General features: G+C 43.7%; 1 protein-coding gene across 1 annotated transcript in view; it reads left to right on the top strand.

Annotated features, from left to right (window-relative positions):
- LOC124775209 (homeobox protein OTX1-like) overlaps positions 1-21,696 on the top strand; it is a 71,645-nt gene extending 49,949 nt beyond the window's left edge. The window contains exons 2-6 of the mRNA XM_047250048.1: positions 3,700-3,912; positions 20,750-20,838; positions 20,944-20,951; positions 20,997-21,456; positions 21,634-21,696. Of these exons, the coding sequence (XP_047106004.1) occupies positions 3,700-3,912; positions 20,750-20,838; positions 20,944-20,951; positions 20,997-21,456; positions 21,634-21,696 (833 nt within the window). The remainder of the gene's footprint in view (positions 1-3,699; positions 3,913-20,749; positions 20,839-20,943; positions 20,952-20,996; positions 21,457-21,633) is intronic.
- Positions 21,697-22,112: the final 416 nt, after the last annotated feature.

Here is a 22,112-nt window from a genome sequence, read left to right on the forward strand (position 1 = left end):
TGGTAATATACAATGAAGCAACAAGAGTGTTGAAAACAGGATTAAATAAAAACATTTCAAAATTAAAGGGATATATTTGAAATCCAAAGTCAATAACTTCAGTTAGTACGGGTGATGCTGGATATCTCGGAAGGGTGCATAATCTGCAGAATAAATACAACTATAGTTACATCTACACGTATATTACTACACTATTCTCCCCACTGTCAGGTACGTGCCTTGGCGGTCTTCGTATCTACACATATGCATGTGTAGGGAGGGGAGAGGCAGTTGCATTTTTATTTTAATAGAGTCTCATGACTGCATTTTAGTCGTGCCAGCTATTTTATAATATAACACTTCCTTTTATTCTTGTTCTTTGCTCCTCTGATTTGTTGACATCAGTTTGATGCTCGGAGCGCCCGCTTTATCTTAAGAACTCAGAACTGACTTTCTTTTTTTAGTGTAGGATGCGCATTTAAGTTAACTGCAGTCCTTAAATTTTAATGTTTTACAATTGCTTGTAAATCACAATCTAACTGCCGCGATTCCGTCTCTTCCTGGTAACGGTATAAATAGAAAACGCCATGATTAACGGAGTCTGCTTCTTATTTACAGAGTAGTGTGTTATACATCATACAGTAATAACTAAAGTATGATAAGATTCACCACCTTTACTAACATTTCACGGTAAGACCTTTCAGTAACCCTGATGACTTTGTGCTTAGCTGCTGTATAGCACAGCTGTGTTTCCGGTACGTTTCGCTTCGTTCGATATGAACATCTCGAAGTGGCACCACGATCCACTAACAGTCGTCGCGATTAATTCTTACAAACTTAAAGAAAGGTACTGACACATCTCTACCGATTTGTGAGAATTAATTAAGACGACTGCTGGTGAACTTTCGGTCCACCTGAAGATGTTCATTTAGAACGAAACAGCGTTCCTTAAATAAAGCTGGTGGTTTTTATTAACATTCATGTGGTCACACATTCTTAGCACAGTCCAGAGCGCAATGGAAGACTGCTGTGCATACAGCAGGTGTTCGATTGGTGCGTAAGTTCGTGGCGTTTTTCCTGAAGTTCAATAAACACGACAGATACACGGACAGAGACTTTAGTCATTAATAATGTATTCTCCTTTACTATTTACGGCTTTCTACCAACGACGGTGTAACTTTTCGATTCGGCGACGGCAGAAATCACGTGGGTTTGAGGCGGAGAACTCCTCGAGCAATGTTCGGAGCGCATTTTCATTCGAATAGAAAATTCGTTCAAGGTTATTGTATAGAGAGAGGAAAAGGTGGAAATCTGAGGGCGCAAGATCAGGTGAATACGGTGGGAGAACGACATCACAACAAGTCTTGTATAGTATTTCTTGTCAATCTAGCCGAATGCGGGTTGGTGTTATCTTGGAGCAGCATCATTGCAAGCAGTCTTTCTGGTCGCTGTTCTTGGATTCCGTCTGCAAGGTGTCTCAGTTGTTGACCATGAATGCCAGCAGTGATGGTTAAACCTCGGAGGAACAATTAAGCAGTTCACCATACCATCGCTTTTCCACCAGATACATATTATCATTTACGTATGCACACCGGTCTTTGTACAGGGACTTACTGCTCTCTTTGAGCGGACAGTTACTAATGTCAAAACGATCGTCCTTAAAACGAGAAAAGCATATTCTTACAGTGATCTGTCCAATGGTCTTATCCCCACATATGGCACGAACTTCGCTGGGTGCTTCCACAGCTGTCACGCTTCTATTACTCTAAAAATAATAATAAAAAAACCTGCAAGGAGCAGGCAATGAATGCCCAACGGTACCGACCGGCTACCGTGTCATCTTCAGCCCACAAGTGTCACTGGATGCGGATATAGTTTACGGGACCGAAGCCTCTACTTCTCGATCAAGTACCTCCTTAGTTTGCCTCACAAGGGCTGAGTGCACCCCGTTTGCCAACAACGCTCGGGAGACCGGATGGTCACCCACTTAACCGCCAGCCCAGCCCGACAGTGCATAACTTCGGTGATCTGACGGGAACCGGTGTTGCCACTGCCGCAAGGCCGTTGGCTCTAGTGAACTTCAACAGAAGAATAGGTAGTAAATGATCCGATTTCTCAACTTGGCAACCCATTTCCTCGTTTCTGTAGCTCCACTGACTATCTCCAAGTGACAAAATTATATCATTGAACTACACTTCTGACTATTAGAATTGCTACACCAAGAAGAAATGCAGATGATAAACGGGTATTTATTGGACAAACATATTATACCAGAACTGACATGTGATTACATTTTCACTCAATTTCGGTGCATACATCCTGAGAAATCAGTACCGAGAACAACCACCTCTGGCCGTAATAACGGCATTGTGACTCGGCATTGAGTCAAACAGAGCTTGGATGGTGTGTACATGTACAGCTGCCCATGCAGCTTCAGCACGATACCACAGTTCATCAAGAGTAGTGACTGGCGTATTGTGACGAGCCAGTTGCTCGCCCACCATTGACCAGACGTTTTCAATTGGTGAGAGATCTGGAGAATGCGCTGGCAAGGACAGTAGTAGAACATTTTCAGTACTCAGAATTGCCCGTACAGATCCTGCAACATGCGGTCGTGCATTATCCTGCTGAAATGTAGGGATCGCAGGGATCGAATGAAGGGTCGTAACACATCTGAAATGTAACGTCCACTGTTCAAAGTGCCATCAATGCGAACAAGAGGTGACCGAGACGTGTAACCAATAGCACCACATACCATCAAGCCGGGTGATACACCAGTATGGCGATGACGAATACACGATTCCAATGTGCGTTCACCGCAATGTCGCCAAACACGGATGCGACCATCATGATGCTATAAACATAACCTGGATTCATCCGAAAAAAATGATATTTTGCCATTTGTGCACCCGGGTTCGGTGTTGATTACAGCATCGCAGGCGCTCCTGACTGTGATGCAGCGTCAATGGTAACCGCAGCCATGGTCTCTGAGCTGATAGTCCATGCTGCTCCAAACGTCGTCCAACTGTTGGTGCAGATGGTTGTTGTCTTGCAAACGTCCCCATCTGTTGACTCAGGGATCGCGACGTGGCTGCACAATCCGTTACAGCCATGCGGATAAGATGCCTGTCATCTCGACTGCTAGTGATACGAGGCCGTTGGGATCCAGCACGGCGTTCCGTATTACCCACCTGAATCCACCAATTCCATATTCTGCTAACAGTCATTGGATCTCGACCAACGCGAGCAGCAATGTCGCGATACGATAAACCGCAATCGCGATAGGCTACAATCCGACCTTTATGAAAGTCGGAAACGTGATGGTACAAATTTCTCCTCCTTACACGAGGCATGACATCAACGTTTCACCACGCAACGCCGGCCAATTGCTGTTTGTGCATGAGAAATCGGTTGGAAACTTTCCTCATGTCGGCACGTTGTAGGTGTCGCCACCGGCGCCAACCTTGTGTGAATGCTCTGCAAAGCTAATCATTTGCATATCACAGCATGTTCTTCCTGTCGGTTAAATTTCGCGTCTGTAGCACGTCATCTTCGTTGTGTAGCAATTTTAATGGACAGTAGTGTACATATGACAGTCGATGAATAAACCCGTATCAAAAGGAACACTAACATGCGAAACAACACTGCTGCTAACCAATGCGCCAGCTCGTCGTCTCGCGGTGTGGTAATGGCAGCGCCTGCGGCTTGTGCCTGTTGCAGACATGAGCCAGTTCGGGCTGGGCGCGTCCAACAGTCACTGGGGCTACGGCTCGGCGCCCTACTCGCCCTACCTGACCGGCGCGGCGGCGGGGCTGGCGGGCAGCTGCGCCTCCACGGGCGTCGGCTTCAACACGCCGGCGCTCGGCTTCTCCGCTGACCAGGGCTCCACCACGGCGCACGACGCCTTCGCCTCGCCCTCCACCGTCTCCTCGCGTAAGTCTCTACGTCTACATCTACATCCATATTCATCTACATCTACATCTACATGATTACTCTGCAAAAAAATGGTTCAAATGGCTCTGAGCACTATGGGACTTAACATCTATGGTCATCAGTCCCCTAGAACTTAGAACTACTTAAACCTAACTAACCTAAGGACAGCATACAACACCCAGCCATCACGAGGCAGAGAAAATCCCTGACCCCGCCGGGAATCGAACCCGGGAACCCGGGCGTGGGAAGCGAGAACGCTACCGCACGACCACGAGATGCGGGCGATTACTCTGCAATTCACATTTAAGTGCTTGGCAGAGGGTTCATCGAACCACAATCATACTATCTCTCTACCATTCCACTCCCGAACAGCGTGCGGGAAAAACGAACACCTAAACCTTTCTGTTCGAGCTCTGACTTCTCTTATTTTGCTTTGATGATCATTCCTATCTGGGTAGGTTGGGCTCAACAAAATATTTTCACATTCGCAAGAGAAAGTTGGTGACTGAAATTTCGTACATAGATTTTGCCGCGACGAAAAACGTCTTTGCATTAATGACTTCCATCCCAACTCGCGTATCATATCTGCCACACTCTCTCCCCTACTACGTGATAATACAAACCGAGCTGCCCTTTTTTGCACCCTTTCGATGTCCTCCGTCAATCCCACCTGGTAAGGATCCCACACCGCACAGCAATATTCTAACAGAGGACGAACGAGTGTAGTGTAAGCTGTCTCTTTAGTGGATCTATTGCATTTTCTAAGTGTCCTGCCAATGAAACGCAACCTTTGGCTCGCCTTTCCCACAGTATTCTCTATGTGGTCTTTCCAACTGAGGTTGTTCGTAATTTTAACACCCAGGTACTTAGTTGTATTGACAGCCTTGAGAATTGTACTATTTATCGAGTAATCTAATTCCAGCGGATTTCTTTTGCAACTCTTGTGGATCACCTCACACTTTTCGTTATTTAGCGTCAACTGCCACCTGCCACACCATACAGCAATCTTTTCTAAATCGCTTTGCAACTGATACTGGTCTTCGGATGACCTTCTTACACGTACAAAAGTAACTGCAAATTGACAAAAGGCTCATTACCGAATTATCTAAATTCTCTAGCATCTTTAATTTTTAGCGTCCTGTCGGTCTCTTTTGCATGTTGTATTATGTTAACAACTTACAGGTGATATACGTCGTTGAACTACCAAATAAAGGTAATTTTGTTATTCAATACGCGTCTGAACTCTATTTTGTTTGAAATGGGATGATCAGTGGCCTGAAATTTCTAAATATTTGTAGATACAGCATTTTACGGCTCAACAGTCACTAGAGGATGAGGCATGCTTGGGTAAGGCCGGGTGATGCGAGATGATTTCAGTTACATTACATCGTGGTCTTGTATGGAGTGTAGCCATATATGGAAGTGAAACATGGACGATAAATAGTTAGGAAAAGAAGAGAATAGAAGCTTCCGAAATGTGGTGCTACAGAAGAATGCTGAAGATTAGATGGGCAGATCACATAACTAATGTGGAGGTATTGAATAGAAATGGGGAGAAGAGGAGTTTGTGGCACAACTTGACTATAAGAAGGGATCGGTTGGTAGGACATGTTCTGAGGCATCAAGGGATCACCAATTTAGTATTGGAGGGCAGCGTGGGGGGTAAAAATCGTAGAGGCAGACCAAGAGATGAATACACTAAGCAAATTCAGAAGGATGTAGGCTACAGTACCTACTGGGAGATGAAGCAGCTTGCACAGGAGAGAGTAGCATGGACAGCTGCATCAAACCAGTCTCAGGCCTGAAGACCAGATCAACAAGACATCATGGTCAGACAGAGACTCAAAAATCGGGTACTACATTGTAAGGCGTACCCAGGAGCAGATACAGACTCAGAATACAATACAGTACTGATGAAGAGTAGGTTGAAGTTTAAGAGTGTAGTCAGGAAGAATCAATACTCAAAGAAGTGGCATACGGAAGTACTAAGCAATCCTGGGATACGTTTAAAGCTCTCTAAGGCTACACACACAGCAATAAGGAATAGCTCAGTAGGCAGTACAGTTGAAGAGGAATGGACATCTTTAGAAAGGGCAATAACGAAAGTTGGAAAGAAAAACATAGGTACAAGGAAGGTAACTGCGAAGAAACCATGGGTAACAGTTAACAGAAGAAACAATTCAGTTGATCGATTAAACGAGGAAGTACAACAGTATTCTGGGAAACTCAGGAATACAGAAATACGTGTCACTGAGGAATGAAATAAGTAGGAATTGCAGTGAAGCTCAGACGAAACTGCTGCAAGAAAAATGGGGGGATACCGAAAAAGAAATGATTGTGGGAACGACAGACTCCGCATACAGGAAAGTCAAAACAACCTTCGTTGACATTAAAAACAAGGGTGGTAACATCAAGAATGCAACCGGGATTCCACTGTCAATTGCAGAGGAGAGAGCAGATAGTTGGAAACAATAGATTGAAAGCCCGTATGAGGGGGAACATTTGTCTGGTGTGAGAGAAGAAGGAACAGGAGTCGATTTAGAAGAGATAGGGGATCCTGTGTTAGAATCAGAATTTAAAAGAGCTTTGGAGGACTTGCGATCCAATAAGGCAGAAGGGATGGATAGCATTCCATCAGACTTTCTAAAATCATTGGTAGAAGTGGCCACAAAACGACTGTTCACGTTGGTATGTAGAATGTACACTATCAGTCTGCCAACATACCATCTGATTTTCTTAAAAATATCATCTACACAATTCCGAAGACTGCAAGAGTTGACAAGTGCGAGAATTATAGCACAGTAAGATTAATAGCTCATGCATCCAAATGGCGGACAAGAATAATCTAGAGACGAATGGAAAAGAAAATTGAGGATATGCTGCATGACGATGTTTGGCTTTAGAAAAGGTAAAGGCAAGAGAGACGTTACGGTTGATAATGGAAACGAAACTAAAAAAAAATCAAGATACATTCATAGGACTTGTCGAGCTGTAAAAAGCGTTCGACGTTGTAAAATCGTGTAAGATGTTAGAAATTCTGAGAAAAATAGGGTTAAGGTATAAGGAGAGACGGGTAATATACAATATGTACAAGAGCCAAGAGGGAATAACAAGAGTGGACGATCAAGAGCGAAGTGCTCGGATTAAAAAGCTTATGAAACAGGGCTATGGTCTTTTGCTCCTGCTGTTCAATCCGTACACCGAAGAAACAATGATGGAAATAAATGAAAGGTTCAGGAATGGAATTGAAATTCAGAGTGAAAGGATATGAATGATACGATTCGCTGATGACATTGCTGTACTGAATGAATGTGAAGAAGAATTACGTGATCTGCTGAATGGAATGAACGATGTAATGAGTACAGAATATGGATTGAGAGTAATCGAAGAAAGACGAAAGTAATGAGAAGCAGCAGAAATGAGAAGAGTGAGAAACTTAAGATCATGATTGATTGTCAGGAAGTAGACGAAGTTCAGGAATTCTGCTCCCTAGGCAGCAAAATAACCAATGACGGACACAGCGAGGAGGACATCAAAAGCAGACTAGCACTGGCAAAAAGGGCATTCCTGGTGAAGAGGACTTTCAAACATAGGCCTTAATTTGAGGGAGAAATTTTTGAGAATGTACGTCTGGAGTACAGCATTATATGATAGTGGAACATGGGCTGTGGGAAAACCGAAACAGAAGAGAATCGAAGCATTTAAGATGTGGTGCTATGGATGAATGTTGGAAATAAGATGGACTGCTAAGGTAAGGAATAAGGAAGTTCTACAGTTATCGGAGCGGAAAGGAATATGTGGAAAACATTGACAAGGAGAAGAGACAGGATGATAGGACATCTGCTAAGAAATGAGGGAATGACTTCTATGGTACTAGAGGAAGCTGTAGAGGTCAAAAACTGTAGAGGAAAACAGCAAATAACTGAGACGTGTGTTGCAAATGTTACTCTGAGCTGAAGACGTTGTCACAGGAGAGGAATTCGTGGCGGGCCGCGTCAAACCCGTCAGAAGACTGGTGAGCCAGAGAGAGAAAGCGATTTACTTTATACTCTAGACACTACACTTGAAGATTTTAAACAATACAGGAGCCTTATCAATTTTGAATAACATAATAATGGTCCAACATTTTAGTTACTCGGTTTCTAGGCACTGAAGTTATCATGTGTGAATCCCTTGCTCTCCACTCTTTCGAACATCATTCATAATTCAGGATCCAATCACATTAATATGTTCACCACCTGTGATCGACATCAACGTTCAATAACCACTCACAGACGACAGGTGGCAGAACAGGCAGTTGAGGGTACATAGAGCGTGTACATAGAGCGTGTTGTGTGGATGCGGAAAACAGTGCCATCGTTGTCGTAATGCGGAATCAGAGCAATTTATCTGACTTTCACAGGAGCACGATCACTGGATTTCAGAATAAGGGTAGAAGATTTACGAACCGGTTAAAGTCTGTAAAATGTTTGCCTGTCGCCGTGGTTAAAGTACACGGCAAAATGTCGCTATCCAAATCCGGCATCACGGTGGCAAGTGTGACCGACAGCTGCAGAGATGTGTAAGGGCGATATTAACAGACGATAAATGAAATGACACATATGAAGACCAAATCTCTGGTAAACTTGATACAACCTGTGAAACAGTTTCAAACAATAATTACGAGTTTGTATATATTCACCTAACTACTTAAGCATATACCCTGAGGTGTCAAAAGCCGTGGGGATACCGATTTGCTCATATACGAATGGCGGTAGTACAGGGCACACAACGTTTAAAAGTGCAGTGAACTGGCTGAGCTTTGATTCAAGGGTGAATCATGTGAATGGGTGTCAAGTGACTATGACGGCACGACGGGAAGTAACAGACTTTGCAGTCTGTAGTAATTGGTGATAGATGCATGGAATATTCCATTTAGGAAATAGTTAGGAACTTCAATATTTCGAGGTCCACAGTGCCAAGCGTGTGCCGAGAATACCAAATTCCAGGAGTTACCTCTCACCATGGACAACGCAGTGGCCGACAGGCTTCACTTATCAACCGAGAGCAGGGCCGTCTGCTAGAGTTCCCAGCGCTAACAGATAAGTAATACTGCTTGCAATAATCGTAGATATCAATGTGCGACCTACCGTGAACGTATCCGTTAGGGCAGCGAGCCGAAAAGTGGCGTTACTGGGCTATGACAACAGGCGACCGGTGCGAGTGACTTTACTAATAGCACATGGCCTGCAGCGCTCTCCTGGGCTCGTGACCATATCGGTTGGACCCTTTACGACCTGAAAACCGTGTTCTCGTCAGATGAGTCCCGATTTTAATTGGTAAGAGTTGAAGGTAGGGTTCGGGTGTGTCGCAGACCCCTCGAAACGTTGGACTTCCGTTGTCAACAAGTCTCTGTGCAAGCTGGTGGTGGCTCCTCAATGGTGTGGCCTGTGTTCTCGTGGAATGGACTGAGTCCTCTGGTCAGACTCAACTGATCACTGATCATCTGCAGCCATTCGTGGACCTCATATTCCCAAACAACGATGAAATTTTTATGAATGACAATGAACCACGCAGCCCGCCGTACCGCAATTGTTTGCTATGGTTTGGACAACATTCTGGACAATTCGAACTATTTAGCACCCAGATCGCCCGACATGAACCGCATCGAAAGTTTACGGGACATAATCGAGAGGTCAGTTTGAGCACAAAATCCTGCATCGGCAACACTTTCGCAATTATGAGCGGCTACAGCGACAGCATGGCTCAATATTGCTGCAGGGGACGTCCAACGAATCTTTTTGAGTCCATTCCACGCCAATTTCCTGCGCTACACCCGGCAAGAACGAGGTACCACATGACTTTTGACGCCTGAGTTAATAAATTCAAACACACACACACACACACACACACACACACACACACACACACACGCACGCTGAAGGAACAACATGTGAAACAGAATGCAAAGAAAAGATGTGTGCACGTTCTCAGTGCTGTGTCAGCGATTTTTCGAAAGGCTGGGAGAAGAACAGCAGTAAAACCAACAGGTCATGCGCACATGTATAAGTAGTACATCAGTTACAAACCTTGAAAGCACAAATTTTGGCAGCTATTAGATCATACAAAGTCAGAAAATGTGAGAACTGTTTCTACCCTCAAAATGCAGCGTCTAATATGTAAGTCAAAATGGTATACTCATAAATATGTATATATTTTATGCCACTGACAATACGTTTAAAAAAAGGCGAAGAGAATATAAGATGATAAAAATGGTTTTATTATGTTGCACTTAGACGGATATAATCTGAAAATTATCAGCGTAAATCTGTATCATCCGTTATCGCTAACTGGATGGACAAAGGAAGATCGTAGGAGTAATAACAGATGAAATACAAAACACCACTGATCACATAGCTACAGTGGGCAAGATGGCATCAGCATCTCTCCTTGCCCTACCAAATTAATTAAACCTTTTTCTTTTGACCTGAAAATGAAAGTTGTGCAGATGACTACACTCCCAGTTGTTGATTACAGCTATGCTATCCTGCAAGGTCTTTCTCAGAAAAGTTCAAGGCGTCTGGAACTTGTACTGAAAGCCTGCACACGATATTATATCTGAGAGGTTTGATTACATTTCACCATCTTCTACACGACTACCCTGGCTACTTCCAGACGAGCGCAGAGATTTCCGTCCCAACCTTAACGCTCTTGCCTAAATTACACAGGGGAAACACTGTTCTTATTCCTTTTGGTTCAACTTCACTAAGACCTTTTCAGTTGCAGTACCCTGACTTTGGAATGATTTCAGGGAACTAAATAACATATGCACCTGCAAAAGATGATTAATTAAATAACTGCTAAAACAACAACCCTGACCATCATGTTCGTGTATGCGCATCTAACCCCATTACAACTAAGTTCCTTTCTACCCAAGCAGAGCTTCAGCAGTTACCAAAACACTTATGTGGATCATTCTTCCGAAACTTCTCTCTCAGAAGTCAGTAAGCCAAAAAAAGGTGACTATTGCACACCAACAATAACAATGTGCATCATCTGCTGTCACTATTTTTGTTATCATTATTATTATTACTATTAGCAGCTCCAGCAGTAAAAAAAAATAGTAGCAGTAGTAGTAGCAGAAGTAGTACCACTACTTTCAACGCTTCTCAGTGTATACTATAATTTTCATTGTTGTTAGATGCATTCAAATCCCTTTAATTTTATTAATACCGTATTGTTACTGTTTATCATATTATAACTATTGTCACTTCTCAAACAAAGAAGACCAAACAAAATACTGTAAATGCAAAATCTGGATTCGATATCAGAGAGGGCATGAAGATCCTAATCTGTTGAGTTTACATAAAAAACAAGCATTTTCAGCAACAGTGAACATAACTGCATGATCGTATCATCATCTCGAGGAAAGAAACGTAATATTCCGACTTCTGGTATGAGGGTACAATCAAGCTCTGTCTTCCGCAACAATTTTTTTCCCTCCGAACTCCCTCTAGTATGATGAACGTTATTCCCTGTTGTCTTAATACAAGTCGTGTCATCCTGCCTCGTCTTCTTATCAGTGTTTTCCATATGTTCCTTTCTTCGTCCATTCTGCAAACAACTTTCTCATTTTTCATCAGCTCACCTAACTTTCAAAATTCTTCTATAGCACCACATCTCAAAGACTTAGATAACTGATTTTCGGTGTGTCCGGAATGCCTTACAATGCAGTGCTCCAAACGTACATTCCAGAAGTGTCTTCCTCGACTGGGGCTGAAATTTTGTTATTAACGGACTTCTCTTGGCCGGGACTGTCCTATTTGCCTGTCCTAATTTGCTCTTTATTTCCTGCTTCGTCTGTCGTGTGTTATTTTGTTTGAAGATGAAAGAATTCCTTAAATGCGTCTGCTTCGTGGTCCCCTATTTTGATGTTATATCTATCGGTAATATCTTATCCACTACTCATTAGTTCGTCTTTCGTCGGCTTTCTCTCAGTCCACATTCAGTGCTCATTAGACCATTCAACAGATCCTGTAATTCTACTACACTTTCGTTGAGGATAGCAATGTCGTCAACGAATCTCATCGTTTATATTATATCACCTTGAATTAAAATCCCACTCTTGATAATTTCCTTTATTCCCGTCTTCGCTTCTTCAGTGTATAGATTGAGCAGTAGCGGTGAAAGACTACATCCCAATCTTACACGTTTTTTATTCCGAACATTACGCCCTTTGTCTTTCATTCTTAGTACTACGTCTTGGTTCTTGTATATCGTCTATTACCTACTTTCCTTATAGCTAACACATATTTTCCTAAGAACTTCAAACTTTTCGCACCATTTTACATTGTCGAACGCTGTTTTAGGTCAACAAATCCTATGGCTGTTTTTTTTTTTTTTTTTTTTTTTTTTTTTTTTTTTTTTTTTTTTTTTTTGTCTTAAGTCTTGCTTCCATCATCAAGTGCAACGCTAGAACTTTCTCTCTGGTGCCTTTACCTTTCCGAAAGACGCACTGAGCATACCTAATAGTGAATAGAGAAGATTTCTAACCTTTTTACGGTTTCAGAAAGCGAAATCGCATCACAGAGCGCTTTTTAAAAAAAATTCTGCCAGCGAACACACCGTTGTAACTGACATTTTAGGAGCAATGTTACGTAAATATGTTACGTAAATATTAGGCGAATAAATGGCTAACACTCTTAGCAAGTTTGCTAGCGAGCACATACAAAAGGTTCAGTTCTTTGTATTAGGTATTGCACTCTCTATACCGTATATGTTTGTTTCATTACTGTTTGAGTCTCGTAATAAATTTTTGTATTCATAAATCCGTCTCAAAGGTGAAAATCACTTTTAGCCTAAAGAGAAAAAGTTTTATAAAGACGACCGAGGATGATTACTTCCGATTCTTCATTCCTGGCCGTTGTTAGGTGAATCATAAAGGCAGACTGATTGTTTATTAGCATGGTCAACTGAGGTACAGACAGATTTCTTAATTTGTCGTGATTGGAATGAAATATCAATTGTAACATAGTGTCATACTCATGCTACTTTATTTGTATTATAAGTGCGTATTCTCTATCACCTGCATCTCTTAATTGTTCTAAATTCTGAGCGGAAGAAATTTTCAATGCCACTAGCGACATACTTTGTGACTCACTACGTTTGGTACTAATACGCTGGCATACAAACAGTGATATGAAACTAGTGAAATGCAATTAACGTCATTTATCGGATGCACGCGGGCAGTTTTTGCCAACTTATAGCAGGATCAGGAGGCACTGCGGAGTGCGTGGAAATCCCTGTTCCGTGGACACGGAGCGGCTCATTACCGTGAGAGCTCACGCTGTAAAAATGAGAGGCAATTTCCCGAAAGCATCAAATCGAAAGTAAACAGCGGGCGATCCGCTACTAATCGCAGCTATTCGTTCATGAAATGGCGACTATTCCCTCGAGCAGTTTTCGTAACAAGACATCGTCGGGTTAAATGTCCGTTTTAGTAAAACGCTTTTACTGCATGCCCAGTAAATCTGTTTGGAAGCCAAGGTAGTTTTTGTCTCCCAATCAGTCTAAAGGCAACGGGCACCCATGCCTGCATTACTCCATGAGAATGTCTGTGCTATGGCAACCTTCCAATGGTTTTCGAGAAGATACGTGTAATTAGTGATACAAATTTCGCTTTCAAGCCTTGAGGGCCATCAATTCCGACCGGTTGCCGTCTTTCTTTCACTGCCAGTGCCATCATTTCGATGCTTTATGTAGAGGCATGAGGTGAGCACTCCTCTCTCAGCGTTTGTAATCTTGTCATACCCTGGACCTGTTACTTCTTATTTCAGTATCTCCTCAACTAATATCGCGAGGCTGAGTGCATCCCTTTTACGTAATTCCTGAAAGGAAAATTCTATGGCATTACTGGGAATAGCATTCTGGTTGCGACGTGGCGAGGTTTGAAATTCCGTTTTGTCCTGGGGAGGCTGCAAAATAGAAATTCACCTACCTCAGAACGGCGTCTGCTCGATGTCCCTTCACTCGGCAACGTAGATATTTACAAGATGATGTAAAAGCAGCGTTGATGAAAAACACCATATAATATCTTCAGTTACTGAGGGCGCGCAACTCTAGTAATGAAACAAAGTTCTGTGGAAAAACTGTCAATAACAAATCTATCGGGCGGTAAGATAATGGATTGGCTTCTGGAAATAATGTCCGAAATTTTCCCACAAAAATGTTTATTTGTTCTTTTTGAAAGTTTACCGTCATACCTCCTTGCCTAGGGACGCCAGATGAATGTTGATGTCGTCAAGCCCTGAATCAAAATTGCGCAACGGATAACTGGGGAGAGGAGCTTCAGACCGCTACCTAGAGAGCGTGTCCTTTCTGTACGATACTAGGCAAGGGGCTGGAGGGCTCACACGCTGATGTGTGGGTCCCTGCGTTCTATAGCTTTTATTTTAAATAAATTCCTTTAACTTGACTTCTTTGTGATTTTTAAGCTATGTTATAGATTGATGACAGTTGATTATTTATTTTAAACATTATCATTCGACTTTACAGCGATTTCAGCCATTGTTTCAGTTTACAGATATTACAATTTTACAACTTTTAGCTCGGGTATATTATATACTAATCTGCACGCACATTTCTACGGGTAAGATGGAATTGCGCTTGCCAAATGTATACGACCAAAGTCTCCCAATATTTTAGATAGGACATTCACTATGTAAGGAGAATAACGGACAAACTGGGGACCAGATACTTTAACACAGGGGGGCAAATTTCCGGAATTAAACGAAGTGTGAGGAGGATTAGGAAAGTTCATGTGCAGATTCACATCCACGTACAAGAAAGCCTGAGACATTTCTTTCCACACGTCCACATGGGTTCTGTTGCACTCGCGGCCGGCCGCGTCGTGTAATAAAATTGGTTGCGGAGCCGCCTCTGTTTCTATTTCCTGGTGTGAGCGAGCAGCGAAACCTGCTGCTTGTAGAGCGGAAACTACTGTACCGTTTCATTTTAACCAAAGAAACGGTACTATTCAGTCCACATGTAAACTATTGGTTATTTCCGTCAAGCGCACAATTCATACAATAATTTCGCATGCACAGCATCCAGAAATATGTGCAAATCCGGCCCGAGTTAAACAACATTTCCACAGTCATTAATTCCACCACTAACATGACGTATTACATTCGGTCCTTCTGGTGGATTTCAAAAAAAGAAATTGCTCTCCAAAAATGCTCAGTGGTTTAATACTGAAACATGCCATGCAGATACTTTGAAGGCCAAATTTTCACACTCGAATATCACTCCAACAAAAACATTCCAAAACTTCCGAACTTCACGAAACTGTCCGTAAATGCAACTGCTATTATGGACACACAATCTGTACTCGAGAAGCCAATTATTTCTTCATTTTACACATTATTTTGACCGACACTAGTAACATGGCCGTCCGCGTTCAAAGCTTGCGAGCGACTCCCCTCTTGTGGCCTCACTCCTAGTATAACTGTCAGGTAACGAGCGGGAACCGTCGCAATTCTGATTGGTGGTCCACCGCATGACAATCAGACATGCTGACCTCCGAGCTATGGAGGCCGACATTTTACAGAAATGATGGATGTCGACTGACACAGTGATGTGTGATGGAAGTGTGAAGAAAACACATTAAATAATTGTCGAGTCATATCTGAACACGATTTCGTCCTCGTGAAATGTTTGACTTTTATATGGAAATGTTGAAATAACTTCTGTCGCACATATCACACAACGTAAAATGTAGAAATAATTGACTACATAACTTGTGACGACCTTTCTCAGAAAAACAGCACTTCAGAGTGAAAACTGGGACCATAAGTAACGTGAGAACTAGATCAGATATCTCAACAATGCCGAAAGTGATTATACGGTCACAGTAATAAAGCACTGAAAACGTAGAAAAACGCAGGAGTAAAGACATTATTAATAAACATTTAGATGAGAAAACAGAAATAGTTAGTAGACATATGAAGAAAGTAATTTACTTAAATTCCCAAAGATATATTTGGTGCAAACATATACTGTGTTCATAGATTATGAAGTAGGAGCTTCTCCTACTTTTCGTTGTATTTTGTTTATGTGGCTTCCTCGCAAGCCTAAATCTACAAGAAACGGTAAAGGGTAGTGTTGTTAATCAACAGAAAAACGAAGTTGTTGCGGTATTTTACAGCTTTTAACGTTGTCTGCACTCTTATCGATAAAACATCTTTTTATTCCGGAAGAACAGATAACGATTTCGCGGGCGTGTTGGTGGCTGTTTGATGATGCGTCTTTTCCGATACATCCCAACTGTTTATTCCTGCCTCCTCCTCGGTTTATACATTTGTGTGGCATGACGACCCACCATCTCGCACTGTTTGTTTCTGTTGAGTCTTACGTCTGGTATGGTGCCTCCCGACAGGTTTTCCTCTCCTTTGACTATCATTTCCTCCGATTAGCACGTACACCCAATGTCTTTAATTATTTGTAGCACCATACGTATTCCAATCTCTGCTTTCCCTCGATGTCTTTCCTCAAGATTTTAATGCTTCTTGTCTCTAATTACATTTTCTTTTCTTTTCCCTTGCCGAAACTGCGGCGAACCATCCATCATCTTAGCTGTACAATACGTTTTTCACATCCATCTGCAACACCGCATCTCCAGTGCTTCGACTCTCTTCTTTATCAATTTTCCTGCAATCCATGATTCACGTTCATACTCTGAGATGCTCCAGATGGAGTTCCCAAAAATTTCTTTCTCAAGTTAAGCCCTGGTGGAGATAACTCTGTTTATCTGTGCTAATTTGCTTCTTCTTTCCTCCTTGCTTCGTTCTTCACACCTCGTATTTCTCCAAGTTAGCCAGATTCCTTTGCTTCGACTGCTAATTGCCCGGCCCCTCCACCTCCCCAATTTTTAAGGTAATTTTATCGCTAATTTAATTTCTGCTGTTCATCATTACCTTCGTCACTCGTTGGTTTACTCTCAAGGCGTATTCTCTGTCTAGTAGACTGTTCAGTCTGTTCAACATATCTAGTTATTTCTCCTCACTGCTACAATGCGTAGGAATGTCATGAGCTAATCTTATCGTTGAAGTCCTTTTACACAGAATTTAATCTCACTTCTAAACTTTCATTACATTTCCGTCATTCATGTGAGTTAGTAACTTTAAAGTAGGAACAAATATTCCGCAGTTCTTTCCAGAAACCTTCATAAGGTCAGGGAATGTGTTCAGTTTCAATGAATCAAGTAAGATTATTTGCACTTACTTAAAATTTGAGCAGCTAACTCACTTTCTATGTCGATTTTACGTAATATTGTGAGATACGCTATCGTGTTTCCTTATATTGTAACCAGCGGGTGTACATTTCTTCAAGGATCACGTTAGTAACAAACCATATTCCATTTAACAATTATTTCTCTTTAATAGCCTCAATATCGATGAAATCTGGATATCTTACATTCAAACACATTACGTTGCATTGTCCAATGGAAATGAAAGCTCTGACATTTTTGTTCGGGTGGTAAATTCCATTACTTGTCTTGTAATAAATGGTTGTTCTTCTGACAACCACTTTTCCACATATAGTTTCTCCATGTTGGCCGTTTTTTGCTTCTTGATGAATAGGGTCCGCTTTGGCCTCCGCCTCCCTCCGTTTGCATGTGATGAACGTTTTCCAAGTAGTGTAGCGTTTTTAAACCGTCAGTGGTTTCATTTACCGAAATGTAATGAGAGAACAGTCCAAAACAGATGTTCCAGAGCTATGTTCTTTAATTCAGAGATGCACACTTTCTTATAATATCTAGTAGTGTTAGAACACAAAGTAAAACTTGCTCAACAGATTTTTTATATTTAATTCAATCTTCTTGTGCTATGATTAGTCGTAGGATGGGGTCTAAAACCTTCTGAGTCAGCTTTTCCAAAAAAAAAAAAAAAAAAAAAAAAAAAAAAAAAAAAAAAAAAAAAAAAAAAAAAATCTACGTGGCATGCCTCTGTGTAGATCTGCACCACTAAATTTCGGGAAATCGTCATCTGTTTTCCCTGGCAACGATGGATTTCATTTTCTGAACTGATGTGTAACACTTGTTTTCTTTATCAAATTAACATCAGCTCATGTGTTTGTATTTGCATGTGCTTTAATGTAGCTCCCACTTTATTGGGTGATGGTGGACTGTGAAGGACTTGTATCGTGCACTTATTCCTGCTACTGGAAATTGGACCAGTGGATGAATCTGTGCCCTACCGGTGTTGATCCACACCGATGCAATTTGACTGAAAAACGACGACGTCCGTTCATTCGGTGTAGCTAAACATTCTAATCAAGCTGGCTGTTCCCTCTGGACACAATGCAGGCCGGTGAGGAATTGTTTCACGGGTAGCAGTGAAGAGCTCAACCACAAGGTGTCTAGCCTCCTGAAACACTGTTACATCTCCTATGCTGTCAGCTAGTCTCCTATAGTATCAGTACTGTCTTATCTAACAGATCTAGCTCGATCTCTATCACGCTCAGGACTTGAGACACCAGCCTTTGGTCATTTTCTCTTAATTCATAAACTCTGGCAACATTCAGATGTTATTCAGTAAACTCTACTCCAAGCTGGACAGTTGTGTACTGTATCGCTAGGTCGCAGCTGTATTACTATTTGTTATTCCTCTCACCAGTGTCAGCATACCAGTCAACCCTCGAATATCATAAGTATCAGTATCTTAATGGAGAGACGTCTACAGACATTAAAGTAACCTCTGGCGTGCCACAGGGGAGTGTTATGGGACCATTGCTTTTCACAATATATACAAAAGACCTAGTAGATAGTGTCGGAAGTTCCATGCGGCTTTTCGCGGATGATGCTGTAGTATACAGAGAAGTTGCAGCATTAGAAAATTGCAGCGAAATGCAGGAAGATCTGTAGCGGATAGGCACTTGGGAGTGGCAACTAACCCTTAACATAGACAAATGTAATGTATTGCGAATACATAGAAAGAAGGATCCTTTAATGTATGATTATATGATAGCGGAACAAACACTGTTAGGAACTGCTTCTGTCAAATATCTGGGTGTATGCGTACAGAAAAATTTGAAGTGGAATGATCATATAAAATTAATTGTTGGTAAGGGGGGAGCCAGGTTGAGATTCATTGGGAGAGTCCTTAGAAAATGTAGTCCATCAACAAAGGAGGTGGCTTACAAAACACTCCTTCGACCTATACTTGAGTATTGCTCATCAGTGTGGGATCCATACCAGGTCGGGTTGACAGAGGAGATAGAGAAGATCCAAAGAAGAGCGGCGCGTTTCGTCACAGAGTTATTTGGTAAGCGTGATAGCGTTACGGAGAAGTTTAGCAAACTCAAGTGGCAGACTCTGCAAGAGAGGCGCTCTGCATCGCGATGTAGCTTGCTGTCCAGGTTTTGAGAGGGAGCGTTTCTGGATGAGGTATCTAATGTATTGCTTCCTCCTACTTCATCTACATCTACATCTACATACATATTCCGCAATCCACTATACGGTGGGTGGCGGAGGGTACCTCGTACCACAATTAGCATCTTCTCTCCCACTCCCAAAGAGAACGAGGGAAAAATGACTGCCTATATGCCTCTGTACTAGCCCTAATCTCTCTTATCTTATCTTTGTGGTCTTTCCGCGAAATATAATTTGGCGGAAATAAAATTGTACTGCAGGCAGCCTCAAATGCTGGTTCTCTACATTTCCTCAGTAGCGATTCACGAAAAGAACGCCTCCTTTCCTCCAGAGACTCCCACCCTAGTTCCTGAAGCATTTCCGTAACACTCGCGTGATGTTCAAACCTACCAGTAACAAATCTAGGAGCCCGCCTCTGAATTGCTTCTATGTCCTTCCTCAGTACGTCCTGATAGGGATCCCAAACGCTTGAACAGTACTCAAGAATACGTCGTATTAGTGTTTTATAAGCGGTCTCCTTGACGGATGACGACATCTTCCCAAAATTCTACCAATGAAACGAAGACGACTATCCGCCTTCCCCACAATTGCCATTACATGCTTGTGCCACTTCATATCGCTCTGTAATGTTACACCCAAATATTTAATCCACGTGACTGTGTCAAGCGCTACACTACTACTGGAGTATTCAAACATTACGGTATCCTTTTTCCTATTCATCTGCATTAATTTACATTTATCTATATTTAGAATTAGCTGCCATTCTTTACACCAATCACAAATCCTGTCCAAGTCATCTTGTATCCTCCTACAGTCACTCAACGACGATACCTTCCCGTACACCACAGCATCATCAGCAAACAGCCGCACTTTGCTATCCACCCTATCCAAAAGATCGTTTATGTAGATAGAAAACAACAGCGGACCTACCACACTTCCCGGGGCACTCCAGATGATACCCTCACCCCCGATGAACACTCACCATCGAGGACAACCTACTGGGTTCTATTACTTAAGAAGTCTTCGAGCCACTCACATATTTGGGAACCAATCCCATATGCTCGTACCTTAGTTAGGAGTCTGCAGTCGGGCTCCGAGTCAAACTTATACCTCCCAAGGATATCACGAGTGTAAAATTAGAGAGATTCGAGCGCGCACGGAGGCTTTCCGGCAGTCGTTCTTCCCGCCAACCATACACGACTGGAACAGGAATGGGAGGTAATGACAGTGGCACGTTAAGTGCCCTCGGCCACACACCGTTGGGTGGCTTGCGGTGTATAAATGTAAATGTAGATCCCTAACCACTCTCACTTATGATGCAGCTCCATGTCTGTACCAAATACACTGTTTGATGTAATAACTCCAAGAGCCGCTCGCAGCTGCAGATATCAAAGCTGGGTCTCATTTAGTCTGCTTGCATGATCGCAGTGCTGCCCGACACGACAACAGCGACGGCTGACCTGGATCAGCACCTCGGCTTGGTGAGTGCCCAGCAGCAGCAGCAGCACGGGGGCGGCGTCGGCCACCACCAGACGGGCGCCGCTGACACCACCGGTTCTGCGGGGGCCAACACGGCGAACGGTGGCGCCGGGGGAACCAGCAACGGCGCCGGCAATCCCCAGCAGCAGCAGCAGCAGCAGGAGCGCGTCGGCTCCGCGGGCTCGGCGGGGTCCAGCGCTGCCGGTCTGCTGGTTCCGCGTTATCCTTCGTCTGCAGACTTTGGGCTCGTCGCCTCGGGGCCGCGCTCGCTAAGCGACTCCTCGGCGGGCGAATCGCCAGTCGGCAGCAGCGACGACCTGCTGGGCGCCGGCCAGCACAACGGCGGTGCCGCACCCTCCTTCTCCTCGCTGGTGCCGGGACACCACCACCATCACCACCACCACCAGGCGGCCACCACCGGAGCCGCGGCTGCCGCACCCTACGCCAGCTCCGGCGGATCCAACCTGTACCTGGGCGCACCGGTGCTGCCGGCATCGCTGCTCTACTCGCAGCTCTACTCGGCCGCCAGCGGCCATCAGAATCACCACCATCACCACCACCACCATCAATTCCACCACCCTCTGCACCACCACCATCACCACCAGGACCTGACGGGCGCCACGGCTACCGACGCCATCGCGCCGTCGGTGGCTGGCGTGAACGGCGGCGCGGCGTCGACCGGAGGCTCTGCGCTAGGCGGCCTACTCGGCACCTGCGCGTCGGTGTCGGCGGCGGCGGCGGCTGCAGCAGCGGCGGCGGCTGGCGGGTCGCGCGGCGTCGGCGCGGAGGAAGACGCCGCCTCCCAAGCGCGCAACGGCCTCGCGGTGCCTCAGCAGCAACAGCAGCCGCGCGCGCACTCCGCTAGCGACGGCGCCGCCGTCTGGAGGCCCTACTGAGCCCGGCGGCCCGATTCGCCGCCGTCTTGCCGGTGACGGAAGCCTTCTGCCATAGCCTACGTTCGGGACTTCGGGCACAAAAGCTGACGCACCAAAAACATTTCTCACATACGAATCCTCAATACGACAGTGCTCCGCACGGCATTTCAATAGCGGTGGTCCCACAGTGGCAGCAGCCTACTACGGTAGCCTGCCACGTATACTGAAATCCAAAAACATTGGTCAGATACGAATGTGCTCCACACGTCATTTTTATAGTGGTGGTCCCAAAGTGACAAAATCCTGCTGCGATACACTGCCACACACACTGACATACCAAAAGCATTGATCAAACGTGTCGTTCTAGTAACGCATACCAACAGCAATATTACCTGATTTACGTGTAGGAGCAGCCCTGTGTACAGGAGACTGATATA

This window comes from Schistocerca piceifrons, chromosome 2 (genome assembly GCF_021461385.2).
Source record: "Schistocerca piceifrons isolate TAMUIC-IGC-003096 chromosome 2, iqSchPice1.1, whole genome shotgun sequence".
Lineage (NCBI taxonomy): Eukaryota > Metazoa > Arthropoda > Insecta > Orthoptera > Acrididae > Schistocerca > Schistocerca piceifrons.